We start from the raw sequence: 15,821 nt of genomic DNA, 5'->3' as shown, positions 1-15,821 counted from the left end.
ATGCGATTCCGGGCTAAGATCGTGGATCTGGCTTGCCTCAACCACTTCAGCCGTGAGTAGGCCAGGGCGGGAGGAGGAGGAGGAGGAGGAGGAGGAGGGCTGTGCCCGGGCCGCCTTCGCCGGGGAACGGGAAGAGGAGGGGCCGTGGGCGCCCCGAGGCCCGGGCCGGCGGCGCGGAGGACCGTCGCTGGGGGCAAGGCAGCGTGAGGCGCCTTCCTTCCTTCGCCCTGAGGCGTTGGGGGGGTTCCCGCAGCAGCACGATCTGCGGTTTTGGGGACCGAACGTTTCTCCCCTGCCCCCGTGTGAAGCGATTACCGCGGTAACACCCCCCCCCCCCCCCCCCCGCCAGGTGTAATTAACACCATCGCCAAGTTAGCCAAGACCTGCGCCCTGCGCCTCACCGTCAGCAAGCTGTATTTCATCCTCTCCGATAAAGTAGCGAATGGAGGCGTCAGTATGTGGTGCGAGCTGTGCCAGGTAAGCCCGCGGAGGTTCGATAACCATGCACCGTTGACAGCCAGAGCGGGCGGTTAGGTCTGGCACGTGAGCCGGCGTTAATTGCGCGCGAGGAGGCATAAATTGCGCACGTGGCAGCGTTAATTACGTGCGTGGCCCTCGCCCGAGGTGTGCTGGGTCTCTCGAGGCCCTTGAAGGCACTCTTGTTTTGCAGGGCTGCCTTTTAGTTGCGTGGGCCTCGTGTTTCTGGCCAGACATCGTCTTTACCTTGGTTGTCGCTTCAGCGGCAAGCTTCGGTGTGTGCTGGCCCGCAGGGCCCTGCCCAAAACTGGAAACAGGAGAGCATAACTCACCCATCGTACCCCTTGGTTTGAGGACTGATGTTAGGGGAGGATCTGAAATTAGTAGGTTTGGCCTGAAGCAATGGGCTTCTTGGTTCCTGCGGGTGATGCCAGGCGCAGGAAAGCTTCCCGTTGTACACATGCAGTTCTAAGCTTAAGGCCTGATAGGTTAAACTTGCCCCTCTGTCTTTTTTTTTTTTTCTTTTTCATTTGCTTTATTTTATTTCCCAACTTTCAAAAATTGTAGGGGAATTTCTTCGATGAATTTCAGATGGAAGGAGTTGCTGCAGAGCACAATGAAATCTATTTAGAGTTGGTGCCTGAGAACCTGTCGAGAGCATTAAAAACTGCCCAGAATGCTAAGGCAGTGAAGATCAAGTTGACTAACAAACACTGTCCCTGTCTCAGAGTTGCTGTGGAGCTAGTAAGTGCAACCATGCTTTTAACTTCATTACTAAGAAAAAGCTCTTAAAAATTAAGTGCTTTTCCTAAGATCTGATAGAAGCATTGGTAGTCTTTGGTGTAATTCTAGAAAACTAAATAAAGAAAAATCATGCCGTTTTCCATTTCACTAGCCTTCCCTGCTGTCCTGGTTGGTAGCACACAGAATCAGCTTTGTGTTTTCCAAAAGGCAAGAAAGAGGTGAAAGAAGAATGAAAGCTATGTGATTGAAGATCCTTTTTCTAATGTCTACTTTTCTCTGTTCCTTCATTCTCTAAATCTTCTGTGGATTATTGCCTTCTCATTGAAGCCATTGGGTTTCAGTGTAGTGTTTGGCTCTTTGTTTTGCTTTTGATTGTCCTGCCTTCCACTTCAAACTGCTGTCTTGCAAATTTTTTTTGTTGTTAATATGTCTTCACTGATTCACCCCTTCAGCTCCCAGGATAGCTTATAGATACTAATGACTGACACCTCACAACCTCTTCCTTATTCAAAAGGGAAGTCTGCTTAAGAGCAGACTGATAGGAGCCTATGGAAAACTGGAACTGAGTGTCTGGGGCACTCAGTTACAGTATTTCCCAGAGAGGGTCTGAAAGATTTGAATTCAGAATTCACATCCTGTTTTTAACTGCAAGAACATCCTCTCTCTCCCTCAAGCCATCCTTATCAAGCAGCAGTAGGATGGTGACACATGACATTCCTGTGGGGGTTATTCCCAGAAGATTATGGAATGACTTCAGAGAGCCCAGTGTGCCAGACTTTGATGTAAGCCTCTGTTTTTATATTCCGTATGGAAAGGGGAGGTTGCAAGTGGAATACTATAGCTGCTGAGTATACTACCGGTGGGTTTTGGAGAGGAGGTGAAAGGAAAGAGGGCAAGGCTGGAGGCTAGAGGTTTGCAGAGGGATGGGACATGGCTTCCATCTTGACAAGAGGGTCCAGAACCTGTAAAACCGGAGCAGGTGGTTGCCAGTTGTTGCTGTGATACTCCTCATAGTGGAGGAAGGGAGGAGCAAAGGACTTGAATGGCTATAGGCCAGAGCACCTAGGTACCAAGTGGCCCAAATAATCTGTTCTTTTTGAAATTCAGGGCCTACCTGGCAGAGTTAGATATATATGTTTCCTCCTGATTTTTATAAATTCTCTGTATATCCTTTTTGACTTTTAGCAGAGTTGCAAGGAAAGGTCTTTGTGCAAATGTGATCCTATATGAGGTTACAGATGTCTGTTACCTTTATAGCTAAGAGTATTTAAATTCTGAAGACATATGACTCAGTAGAAACTTGGTGTATTTTGTTCTTTTATGTCAGATGTACACTGATGCAGTTACAGAAACGATTACAGTACTGTGGGAATCATATTCTTACCTTTTTGGCTATAGTAACTCTTAACTGCTCAGTAACACAAATGCGGAGTCATGTCAGCATCTGATCTGAAAAAACCTGTCTCTGCTTTATTTCGAGCACAGACTTGGGACAGTATGTGTGAGGCAATTGCTAGAGTGATGGCCTATTGGTATAACGGGAAAGAGGACTCTGTTCCTGAGTCATTTGCTGATTTCAGTTAAATATTGTGCTCCCTGCACTCAATAGATAACTGAGTCCAAAATAAGATAGAATTGAAGGGAGAAATAAACACATCACAACCCAGTCACACATGAAATATTCATGTAAATGCAGTTCTTATGTCTTTCTAGGTCAGTATTTACCTACCAGTGCTGAAAACAATGAAGAGTGTTGTGGAGAGAATGAAGAATCTCAGCAATTCCATTGTAAGTTAAGGCACTTCAGGCATGTGTCCTACAGACCTTATTTTATCTTGGACATAGCATGTTTCTCTGTTGCCCAAACTGGTGTTATGTCTTATTTTGGGATGGGTCAGACATTGAACTAAAGGCACCTGAAGACTGTGTAAGGGCTGAAGAGAGTGACGGGATTTATTTTAGGATTTACACTGAAGAGCTTGTCTTGGCCTTCCCAGAAAGTGGTGCTCTTTGTACTGAATCCTTGAAAGAACATGGCATTGTGTTGCTCCAAGCCACTCTTTATAGCTGGTAAGAAATTGTGGTCCTTCAGGAAGCTAGCTGGAGACTTTCCAGGTGACTTCATTGAAGAAATGCCTATTAAGTGAGTCTTGTGTTAGGTATCTGTATGGATGAACTTTAGGTAAACTTGAGGTAGGATTTAAAGGAAATCCTACTAGCAGCTCCTGGATGTCAGCCTGTGCTTTAGACTCTGACAGGGTCGGTTTCCAGTCCACCCTGGGTTCCTGGAGTGCTGGTGGGCCTTCCATTGAAAGAAGCCCTCTGCAGTTGGCCAGAAAAGGGGTTTGTTTGGGTTTTCTTCAGTTGTTGTTGCTCACAGTCACCAGAATTGACTGACATGAAAGTTAGTAAGTAAGCATAGAGCTTTGGAATAGTTTGGTCTTGGAGCTGTTCATACCAATTTTGATAAATGGGAAATTTTCTGTAAACTAAGAATCCTGAAACTGGGACAGTTTCAGTCTTCCAAGGCTTGGAAGAGTTGAGAGATTACCCTGGGTTTCTGGCAACTTTGCAAATGGCAGTCATCCTGCAAATACAAGAATAAGCACTTCAAGCTCTTCTCCTTTGTCAGTCTTTTGGGGGTTTTATTTTTTCTTTCTCCTTCCTTTCCCCATGTCCTCAGTGGAAGTGCTTACACATGACTAAGCACAGTGTATAACTAACTGCTTTGTTTCCAGAGTTGAGGATCTCTTCTCACACGGGATAGCTGTATGATGGGATTGAACTTTGGTGTTCAGCAACACTCAGAAGTGGTAGCATATCAACACTGGGCATACCCACCTTCCTAAGTTCCTTACCTCCTGCTCCAAAGCACTAAAATAAATAAATTTCTGTGAAATAGCTTTGATAGCTCTAAGGGAGGAGGCAGGCTACATGCATCCTCTACATGCTTTCCTGTTATTAAGAGCAAAAACATCAAGAGTTACAATTAAATATTCGTGCTAGATCCTTCCTGGTAGTAAAACTGGCCAAGATCAGTGCTGCAAAAAGGGCTTAGAAGCTCTTTCAAATAGTACTTGGCCATTGTTTGGGAGCATTCATCTGTGGGCGTCTCCCATTCGATAGGAGATTCTGGTTGTGTTATGAGCCTCTCTTAAAATTGTTGAGAATTCTTCTTATCACAGAAATGAAGTGCTTAGATGTGCTTTAGGAATCCTCTGATCTGCTTGGGATTTGTGTAAGATCATATATAGTCTCCTTCTGGTTGGACGCTTTGTCAGGATAGAATTTGAAAGCTTTCAGCACTTTTCCAGGATTTCTAGCAGTTCAAAGTCCTGCTTGGAGTTACTGCTCTGGTGCAGCTGTTGTCTCTTTTTAAGTCTTGGAAAGCGACACTGCAACTGCAGGTCAGCTCTTGGTGCATCCTGTTTTCTGTGTGTCATATGGACTGTGTAGGTGCCTTTCTGTTTGTTAAAAAGTTGGGTGGAAATGCAGGAACACTTGCATTTCTCCAGCTTCAGTCTCTTATTCTAAAGCCTTTTCCTCAGCACATGAACTTCCCAAAGCCAGTACTTGTTCTAAAAGCACTGGAGAGCAATTGAATTTCTTTTCATAATTTCAGGGAGGTCGGTCTAGGATAATTCACACAGGAATGATGAGAAATGCATTTTGTAGCTGAACATTCAAATGTTCAAACCATGTTCAACAAGTACAGTTGAGCTGTGAAGGCACTGAAGTACTTCTGGAAGCTCATATTTGAACAGAGCTGCACTTTATTCTTCTGTAATTCTGCAGTGCGGAAGGGGCTTGCCTAAAATTGAGATTGATTGTATTGCAGGTGATTGAAGCAAACTTGAGTGGAGAAATGAACTTGAAAATAGAAACTGACTTAGTGTCTGTAACAACACATTTTAAAGACTTGGGAAATCCTCCCTGGGGTAAGTTTCCCTGTTAGTTGCCTCTTGTGTCTGATCTCATTTCTTAAGTGTGATGCTGATAACAGTACTTACTTCTGTTAGTCCTTACAAAATAGCATCAAGTATTTTGAAGTCGTCAAATGAAACCTTAAGAAGAAAAGTGGCCAATGGCTCTTTCATGTTTGTGGGGGGAATCTCTTCCAGTATCCTTGACAACTTTGTAGGAAAACTGGGCTTTCTCTTCCTTGCACTGCTGTTTCTGAAAAACAACCCAGTTGAGTGCCAGCTGTTCAGTGATTATCAGATGTGTCCTTAGTGGTGTTGAAACTCCCTCTGATGTTTTGACTAAAGTGTTGTGCTCTTATGCTTTTAGCATCAGAGGATGGATGTCAAAGTTCTGCTCAAAGCAGAGATCTGGAAAGCATGGCTGAGGCACGTATAGACATCAAGAAGCTGCTGCAGCTGCTTGCTGGACAGCAGGTCAATCCCACAAAAGCATTGTGCAGTAAGTTCAACAGCTTTGCTTGCAAGCTCCAGTTAAGGAGGGATGTTTGCCATACTTGTAGTCTTGGCAGAACAGCGTGTCTTCTGTTTTGTCTGTTTGAAACTTGGCTATTTTTCTGTTTTAGGCAGTAAGCTTCAGGCCTTAGGCATTTGGGGAAGAAAAAAAAATAAAAAAAAATAAAGCCAGGCCCTTTTATAAGTATCAAGGTGAATATTCAGTGTGACTAATCATGGGTGTCTTCTTGTCTTTGTTTTGAAGTTACTATTTCTTATTATTATTTTGAGGTATTATTTTTTGAATGTCTTAAAAGAAAGCCCCTAGTTTCTAACAAAGAAACTGGGATTTGTTGACATGTTTGTTTAGGGTTTTTTTCTCAGATGCTTTCTTACATTCAGCACCAAATTGATTCTAATACCAAAATGCTTTTTATGCAGCTAGTGTTTCTAACCATAGAAATTATATGTTCTTTCCAGCAGAAGCGTGTGCAGAGTTTTGTATCCTATTTTGATAACTCTGTGTGCTTTTCCTGAGAACATCTGTCTGTTATGGTTTAGTGCAGGGGTATAGCATCATAGGCCTATACATTACGTATTTCCTTTTTTGTTTCAGCTCTCATAGACTCTTTAGTAATGCTTCATAGACCCTTGAGGACTTAAATATTACAGGATGATATGTCTAGTCATCCTTGTGTCAGAAGTGGTAGAAGCATTGTATTCTTATGCTGACATTCTGCAGAAGATGTAATTTTAAAGTATTTTTCCTGCTTTAAACTGGATTTGCGTTTTGGGGTTTTTTTTCTCTTTACAGATATTGTAAGCAAAAGAATTGTCCACTTCATCTTGCTCCATGAGGATGTTTCGCTTCAATATTTTATTCCAGCACTTGCCTGAATGTTTTGGAATCACAGTCATTTTCCAACCAGAGGCCTTTTCTATGAAGCCTGAAAACTTTCATGAGCTGCTGGGGTACTCTCACATGATATGCTGTTAGACACAGCCATCAGATGGATGTTATTTCCATATTTATGAAATTATTAAAAATATCTCCTCATCCAGAAGGCCATTTTTGTGAAGTTATGTGCTATGAAGGACACAACACTGGGGAGCTGGCACATCTGAGCATTATGGGGAGCAAACCTGAAATCTGTGTGTGCTTTTGGGATGCTTTGAGCTGTGGGGAAGGCAATGTAGTATCTTTTTTTTCTTGTCAACAAACATAAAGGTAGAATTGACCTCTGGAGCTGCTGCTGGGTGTATTCGGTATTGGATAATGCAGCTCCAAGTTAAGAGATCTCTGAGCAATCTGTCATACCTCCATGGAGCAGGAGAGGCCTCTGCAGGGTTGACAGACTGGTATTTGCCTGGGCAGGTAAGCACAGCTCTCCTGAAGTGGTACTGGATTGACTTCTGTTCCAGCAGTGATGTATATGGACTTGGTGCTGCTGCATGTTGTGCAGCAGAAATGCGTCTGAGGCAGAGGAGCTTCCTGTGGTTGCCAGCATGTAACGGGAGGTAACGGATGCTGAGGAGCACCAACAGCTCAGCAGCATCTGTTTCTACCTGGTTGTATCTTTTGGTCTGACTTGCTCCAACATACCTCAGTAGTTCTGTTAGTGTTTGAACTGATGTGTTTAGCTCTTGGCCTGAGAGGATGAGATAAACAGTCTGAATTATCTTGTTAATGTGGGCAGTGAAGGTCTCTATGTATGCACAGAATGAGTATCGTATGGCGACGTGTGAACACAACAATTGGTGTGAAATAAAGGGCAGATTATCTGTGGACCACGTTTTTTCCCCTTTCCAGATGGAAAGCATTGTACAACCTGTGTCATCACAGCATCAGATATGGTGAGATTGCATCTAGGCTCTGATGCCAAGCAGCCAAGAGCATGACTAAGTCTCACTGACAGGAGTACTGCTGCTGCTTCTACTTCCTGGTTATCTTCTGAGGTCTTTTCCTGCTTATTCCATGTGTGATTGTATTTGTTATGCAGACGTGTTCCATAGAGCCTTTGGTGTTCCACAGGGTTTTGAATATCTTGTGAAACTTCTTGTTTTAGAAATAGTGAGTGTTTGCTGCCAGGTGGGACTGGGGGTTTCTGCTAGATGGTAACTCTTGTGGTGGGCAGAAGCGTTGGGTTTTTTTGGTTTGTTTTATTTCCAAGGGACATTGAGGTTAAGGGAGCAATTAGTCTTTCTGTTCTTGCAGATGCAAGTGGTCAGGAGAATGCTGGAGGGGAGGCAGTGGCCTAGGAATGTTATGCTTGTTTGCCTTCTTCCACCATTTCTATCAGACTAACCAGAAAGCATCTTCCAAATCCTGTTAGTTTTCATGGGTGACTGCTATTACCAAAAAAATCTGTGTAAGATGAAAAAAGCTGTACACCAAGTTACAGCAAGTGCATGGTAAGAGGTATGTGGTAAATATTCCTGGAGTTTCTCCTGAGGAGAGGGGAAAAACTGTCCAAGTATGATACAGAGTATGCACTATGAAACTAGGCTTTGAAATCTTTGGATTTTCTCCTTTGAAAAATGCCTTCTGTATAACCTGATGGAAATGGCTTTTTCTGGTATAGCATAAGAACTAGTAATAATGGCCTCTCAGCTGTGCAGGCTCTGTGACTGCTATTTTTAAAAAGAGATCAAACGTTATAATTGCAAGAAAATGTGTTGGTTTTGTGGGTTTTTTTTAATAAAAAATAAAGTGGGAGTGATGCTGGTACAGGTCACAAGTATGCAGTGAGATGTCCATTTCATATTCTGGAGGGGAGGAGGCTAAGACGGACCAACAGAGGTGAAGTCTCTCTAGCCCCGGTGCTTTCTTGCCCTCCCCGCCTAAATGCAGCACAAGGATACAGCTCAGCTCTGCCATCCAGTTGATGCATACATGCTGATCACAGGGAAAATAATACTTACTCAGGTTTAAACCTGCTGTCGTCCTGCTGTGAATCCAGCTGTCAGAGCCCTGAGGGCAGTATTGGGCCTTAATGGCCCTAAGCAGCCTCACCAGGGACCCCTACCCACCCCACCCTGACCATGGGCCCACAGGTCCTATTTCAGCTCAGGCTGTGGCATCCTGTACTCCCCTAAGGTATGTTGTAGATGGGCCTGGGCCCAGCCCTGTTCCTGAATTGATGTTTGGATTTCATGGATTGGCTTTGGATGGGAGCTGCTGCTCTCACCTCTTGGTTCTGCTTGCCTGGTTTAGGTTCTGTGGGCCTGTGCCCCAGCTGTAGTGGTGCTGCCTAACCTGCATTGTGGCCACCCTCTGCTCCTGGCTCCTCTTCACTCCTGGAGCAGCCTCGCTTTTGCTGCTCCCTAACACCAAAAATGAGCAGAAACATTTCTCATTAACAGCCCTGGCTGGTTCCACATGATGAACCAATTGTTTATGCCAGAAAATTTTTGTTGTGGCTTAAGCCACCAAGACAAAATGGAGTGACGAGCCACTGGTGGGACTACAAAATAACTGTGAGACCATGCAGCTTCTCTCCAACACTTTGTTCTCCTAAACGCACGTGTCTTTTACAGGATGTTAGGTGTGGCCACCACCTCCAGCAGCTCTGGCCCAGGACGACTCCTGCACAGCTACTGGAGCCCAGCCTCAGGTACCTGGGTACCAGGGATGTGTATGCCCTGGGCTGAGGGATGTAGCTGCTGCTTCCCCGCTTGCAGGTTCAACCAGCAGTGAAGCTGAGCTTGTGTCCCAGAGACACATACAGACACACACAGAACACTAATGTGGCTGGTCACGGACTGCCACAAACAAGCCATGCCTTTGACTACATCTACCTACAGGACCCACGTAAAAAAAGCACAGGCAGCTGCATCCCCTTCCTCTTCATCTGGCAGAGACAGAAGGTCACCAGTGCAGGCACACATACAATGCTCTCTAGGTTCATAAGCACATACACATTTGTAGATCCCTCGAGTACTGGCACTGTCCACCTAGTACCCCTGCCCAGATCCTGGCCCTCTTACCTGCCTTGTTGGTCTCCTATTCGCTGGCTCATCCAGGTCTGCGCTCATGAGCAAACATGCAGCACTCACACCCTTGTCCCACAGGCATCCCATACTCACGGGTTCCTCTGGATATAAGCACAGACCCTTTGCCTGACTAATACCCCAGCCCTGACCCAGGCCCTCGTACTCACTGGCTTCAAGTTTGACAGCAAACCCCCCCCCCCCACACACACACACGGTTTGGGGAACACAGACAGCCCCCATCAACCAGCGACAGGTACATGGGCTGTGACCTGTGGTCCAGCTCCAGCCTCTGGCACTAAGCCCTGCACCTGCCTCACTCATGCCAGTCCCCCCCCAGTAATTGATTTTTTTTGGGACACGCACCATTCCCACCCCAGTGGCTGGTGGCTAGGACCCCCACACTCGCTCCAGTAGCTGACAACACAGCCCTGGGGCACCTACAGCCCTGGTCTGACTCCAGTAGCTGGCACAAATCCCACTCATGATGTTCCCCTCTGTAACTGACACCTAGTCCTTGCAGGACGTAGACACACAGGATAAAGAGGGAGGTTGCACAGAGATAGTGAAGAAAGGACTTAGTAAGAAGGTAGGACAGACTGCAGCGATGAGCGTATTGACTGACCCCTCTTATACGACTGTCTGCCTACTCCCCCTTTGTTCCTCCCCGCTCCCCCTTGCCCTGCACATTGCCTCGTCAGTTGTCATATTTCCACCCACCCCGTCCAGCACGCTGGTCCTTGAGATTTGCATCTTTATCAGTTGTGAAGTCGCATTTTGCCTGTGTTGTGGGTTGACCCCGGTAGGCAGCTCAGGCCCACGCAGCTGCTCACACACTCCCTGCTGGTGGGATGCGGGAGAGAATCAGAAGGTAAAAGTGAGAAAACTCGTGGGTTGAGATAAAGACAGTTTAATAGGTAAAGCAAAAGCTGTACATGCAAGCAAAGCAAAACAAGGAATTCATGCACTATTTCCTATCGGCACGCAGGTGTTCAGCCATCTCCAGGAAAGCGGGGCTCCATCACGCTAAGTATCGGTGACTTGGGAAGGCAAACGCCATCACTCCAAACGTGCCCCCTTTCCTTCTTCTTTTCCTCCAGCTGAGCACGGCACCATATGGTCTGGAACATCCCTTGGATCCGTCAGGGTCAGCTGTCCCAGCTGTGTCCCCTCCCGACTCCTTGTGCCCCCCCAGCCTCCTCGCTGGTGGGGTGGGGGAGAAGCAGAAAAGGCCTTGGCTCTGGGTAAGCACTGCTCAGCAGTAACCAAAACCTCCCTGTGTTATCAACACTGTTTTGGTCACAACTCCAGAATGTAGCACCATATGAAATACTATGAAGAAAATTAACTCTATCCCAGCCAAAAGCTATATAGCCTGCAGTTTCTTGACAGCCCAATGATTAGTGTGAATGACCAGGGTTTGGGTTTTTTTTCTGGTTATTGTCTTTGCTAATGCTAATTGGTCAGATTTTACATCTGTGTGTTTGTCCCCTTCCTTTTCCTTATCATCCCAATATAGGATGTGCTCAGTCAGATAACCTGCTGGAATAAACACTCTCACACTCCCACATACACCGCCTCTCTTATCATTTGTTAATCAGTTTTGTGTCCCTTTATGTTCTTGTTTATGGTTTCCTCCTCTTCTTCTTAGCCCTTTTTTGCACTGAAAAGGTCCTTGACCAGATAACCTTAAAGGGGCACTCTTCTACCACATACGCTTGCAGTTTTCCATCCTTTTGTCCTTCTTATTCTGAAGACTAGCAAATGATTGTATCGAAACAGAATTTGGTGATGGTTTATCATAAAATATATACTTAAATGATCCTAATTTTTAATTGTGGTATTCTGAAAGTGGGTATTAATGCTTGCAAGTGACTGTATACAATTGCTTTCTTGTAGCTGTGTCTGAAATTCCCAGTGAAGGTTCTTTGAGGCTGCAGGTAGGTTGGAGCAGCTGGCTAGTTCTGGCTCTTGCTTCATGAGCTCTCTGGTGCCAGCTCTGTTCTCCTGCCTCATCATGTTTACTCCTGCTGTGTCCACACAGGCGTATACATGCTCGGCAACAAACTTGCTTTATTTCACTCTGACAGTAGATAATTTGTGCTTAATTATCATCTACTGTCTACAGAGTACACCGGGTGAAAGACTTGTATGGTTAAACAAGGGGCTAAGGCTAAATTCTGTAATGTGTTTGGCCTAATTCTACTTAAAATTTTGTCTGGAGCAATCAACTTCTTCCTTGGTGAGTCAATGGGATACCAGCTCCCAAAACTGTGCAGGCACAGATCTACGTTTTAGGTAAGTGTTATTTTGTGAACACATTATTTTGCATGAATAACATACATATTGAAACCCCTACTAAAGGCTACTGAAGAATATATGAAGTCACTGACTTCCTCTGGTCACTTGCTAGACCCAAAAATCAAAACCAGGGAGGAGAGGGGATTTTTCGCCTCCATTTTTAAGGAAGCTCCTTCTTTTGCGTAAGACTGTGCTGCACATCCACTGTGGTAATGGATACTGAGGGTGGTGAGCGGTAGATATTGTTGAATTTCATTTCGGGATCACATTTGTTGGATCTAAGTATACCTGTTAGTATGGGTCCCAAGCAATTCTATGCTTCATAGGAGTGATCCCAGTTGATTACTTAGTGCCTTCCTCAAAATATTTGTTGATTTTGGAGAATGTCTCTTGGAAACACCTCTCTACAAATTCACCATCTGTATTATAGATTGAAAATTTGACAACTTGGTGTTGGTAGGCAGGATAAACAGTTCAGTGCAAATAAAATTTATATTGATGTGGACCATATACTTTTCAAGCTGTAGTCCCATTTCTGCCTTGTTATTAAATGAGACCAAAAAAAAAGAGATTTTAGTTGGGCTTCTGAGCCATACTGGTTTACTTTAATGTCTCAACAGTTATTGCCAGAATGGAAGTGAGATAATGATGTTTAGCAGAGAAGTATGCTCTAGACTTACTGCTGGAATATGTGGAAGGACATTGGTGTCTGGGTTGGAAGGCCAAGCACAGGGACTGAGCATCACACCTAAATGTATCAGGCAAATAACAACCTCAGATTCTCTCTTGATATTAACATCTGGGTCTAGCACCATCCCCTCAAACAAGTGAGTTGCACATCCTCTGGCATTCCATAACCTATCAGCAAATGTTAGAAGTAATTTAATTTTATGTGGTTGAGGCATCAACAGTATTGGGAGGGGGGGATAGACAATTCTGCAGGTGTTACTGGTTTGGTTTATATATAAATTTCTGATTTTTTTGTTATAGACTATTTGGCTCTGTAAGTCTTGCCGTATCGCTCTGTAAGATGGCATGGGGGAAAAGGATCACTGTCTTAATTTCATAAATTTTAAGATCTAATCAAACATTTCAGGCAAATATATGCTTTACACTGTTGTTTTCAACCAATTGACACTTGGGCTGTTGAGTCACTAGGTCTGCAGAAATTTGAGGTGTAAGTGTTCATCTCCCTAATGGTGCTGCTTGTACATAATTCTGCCTCCAGAAAGGGCGAGAGGGGTTTTTCTTTTCTTCTTTGTTAGGAATACTTATTTGAATGTGTGGGATGTTCAGGCTCTGGGTTTTCAGGTTGAGTGTTTTTTGCTTTGTCAGAAAAGGAGTTGAGGTGTGACATGACCATATATTACAGTCCGGAAGGCATTTGCTGCTTGTTTTGACTTGAGTTCAAGCAGCACTGAGCATCAGGCAGCGTTCAAGCCATGGGCTTGGGCGCCTCAATATGATGTTTTTGGGAAGCAATTGGACAAGATTTCTGCCTCCAATAGCAGAAAATCTTGGAAGTCGAAAACTTAACATATATTTTCTAGTTATCCTGATATTTGTATTTGAGATGAACTATTGCTGAGTTATGCTTCTGGAGAGATTTCTAGCTTCCTGACCTTGTATTTCAGTTAAAATAGTAGTAGTGCAGTAGAAGGCAGGCATTTAACAGATGAGTAATCTGGAATGGAAGCTTTTGGGGCTGGTGAGGGAGTTGGGATCCTAATGTGGGACTGTTCTTGCATTTGCCGTGCAGCTGTAAAGAGAAGTTTAGGAGCACTCTTGCCAAGAGAAGTTGCTTAAAAACATTGTTTTATTGTTGTGTACTAGAAAAATCTGTAGAACAGGCATGATGTTCCTGTGAATTGTTTTATTATCTGCAGAAAGACCCAAGGTTTAAGATAAGAATGTGGAGAAAGAGGATTAACATCTGCTACTCTAAATCACTGAGTTTAGGTCTCTAGTTTAGGAGAGCTGTGCAATTGGAATAGTTTACCAAATAGTACCAGTGATTTGCATTCTGCAAAGTTGGCCTGAAGAGGCTGCTCACCCACCCCTGACCAACACTTGGTGCTCTCTGCTTTCCCAGTTCCTCCCCTGAGTACACATGCTGATGAACTTTTCTTTCTCTGGAGCTGGGGAGCTGATTCTGGGTGCTGCTGTCCCTGCCTTGTAAAATCTAGCAGATCCCTTAATTCCTACTGAGGAGACAGATCCATGCGTTCTTAGTTAATGCCCTGGTGAGAGGATGGAGACAGGCACTGAGGGATAGGAGGGAAGCTGCTGTACCTCTGTGCTAACTTCTGTTACTCTGAAAAGCTGCATCACAAGGCCTTATATGTGTATTTTCTTCTGCTGACAATTTCCCTTTCACTGAGATAGGTTTTATTTTTTTCCATCTTCTTAGTAAGAAAAGCTCTCCTCTATACCACAAGATGTTTACTGAAGCCACTTGTATGCCTGTGCTACCTTAATTTTGCTAAGCAGAATACAACAGAAGATTTTTTTACTCTGTTGCTGAAGGTGATGTTGTTGACATCTTTCTGTGCTGGTACATACTTGGAGTAGTTGCTCCTGAACGTGAGTATGTAGTACACAAGGTTATGTGTGTACTTTTTGTATGTTTACTGGAGGTTTGTGCCTTAATTTTAATCCAACATCTGTTACGTTAACACCTCTGCAGCTGAGAGCTTGTGCTTTTTTTGTTGTTTTAAACTGACAAGTTCCTACATTGCATTGGTATATTTTGGTTCTGCTTCCTGAGGGAACGGTGCTGCATTTTGCTGGGTTTGTGTTCAAATTTCATCCATGTATGTAATTCTAGTCCTTCTGATCACTCAGTTCTCTCTTTATAGCATTTTAGCTCTCCTGTCCTCTTCATCTGTTTCACACCAAAAGGTGCTGGTTTGTTATGATCCCAGTAAAAAAGGCACTCAGCCACTGTAAAGTATCACTTAAAATACCATTTATTAAAGGTAACACTATAATGAAAGAGAGGCCAGTATGGATAATCTTACATCCCTTCAGATACTGGGAACACTGGGTTGGGCAGCTTCAGACAAGCCTCTGATCAGTGCGCAGCACTCTGGGCAGATCCCATCCATGCAAGGGTCGTCCCATTTTGGGCTTCTTACTACGTTGTAATGTTTTTGCCTGCTTTCAGCGTGGGACTCATGCCTCTGTGTGTGTGGAGAGTGGGACACGTTAGACCTTGGCTCAATGAATCTTGGGACGTGCTGGACCTGGCATGAGGAAAACGTGTTGGAAGAGTGCTCGGGTGCAAGGGACAGTTGATGTTTAATAATAAAATAATAAAAAAATAATAAAACCCCACAATGTTTGTTTACAAGGTGTCCTGGTTTCAGCTGGGATAGAGTTAACTGTCTTCCTAGTAGCTGGTACAGTGCTATGTTTTGAGTTCAGTATGAGAAGAATGTTGATAACACTGATGTGTTCAGTTGTTGCTAAGTAGTGTTTAGTCTAAAGTCAAGGATTTTTCAGCTTCTCATGCCCAGCCAGTAAGAAAGCTGGAGGGGCACAAGAAGTTGGGAAGGGACACAGCCAGGGCAGCTGACCCAAACTGGCCAATGGGGTATTCCAGACCATGGGACATCATGCCCAGTATATAAACTGGGGAGAGTGGGGGGCAGGGAATCGCCGCTCAGGGACTAACCGGATGTCGATCGGCAGGTGGTGAGCAATTGCACTGTGCATCATTTGTATATTCCAATCCTTTTATCATTACTACTGTCACTTTATTAGTGTTATCATTATCATTATTAGTTTCTTCTTTTTATATTCTATTAAACCGTTCTTATCTCAACCCATGAGTTTTACTGCTTTTCCCAATTTTCTCCCCCATCCCACTGGGGGGGGGGGGGGGGGATGGGG

General features: G+C 44.4%; 1 protein-coding gene across 4 annotated transcripts in view; it reads left to right on the top strand.

The window, feature by feature from the left end:
- HUS1 (HUS1 checkpoint homolog (S. pombe)) overlaps positions 1-15,821 on the top strand; it is a 23,249-nt gene continuing 7,428 nt past the window's right edge. The window contains exons 1-8 of one of the 4 annotated variants that reach the window (XR_774943.1): positions 1-52; positions 350-477; positions 1,045-1,221; positions 1,896-2,003; positions 2,935-3,009; positions 5,060-5,159; positions 5,512-5,643; positions 6,451-7,011. Coding sequence is in view for 3 of the 4 variants with exons in the window: in XM_010576766.1 (XP_010575068.1) it covers positions 1-52; positions 350-477; positions 1,045-1,221; positions 1,896-2,003; positions 2,935-3,009; positions 5,060-5,159; positions 5,512-5,643; positions 6,451-6,533 (855 nt within the window). In the remaining variant the exon portion in view is untranslated. Of the gene's footprint in view, positions 53-349; positions 478-1,044; positions 1,222-1,895; positions 2,004-2,934; positions 3,010-5,059; positions 5,160-5,511; positions 5,644-6,450; positions 8,130-15,821 lie in introns of those variants that run through there. The other 3 variants (XM_010576784.1, XM_010576777.1, XM_010576766.1) reach the window with 3 other exon arrangements.

The sequence above is a fragment of the Haliaeetus leucocephalus genome, unplaced genomic scaffold (assembly GCF_000737465.1).
Source record: "Haliaeetus leucocephalus isolate CR32 unplaced genomic scaffold, Haliaeetus_leucocephalus-4.0 Scaffold41, whole genome shotgun sequence".
Classification (NCBI taxonomy): Eukaryota; Metazoa; Chordata; class Aves; order Accipitriformes; family Accipitridae; genus Haliaeetus; species Haliaeetus leucocephalus.
This window is presented reverse-complemented; position numbering and strand designations above follow the sequence as displayed.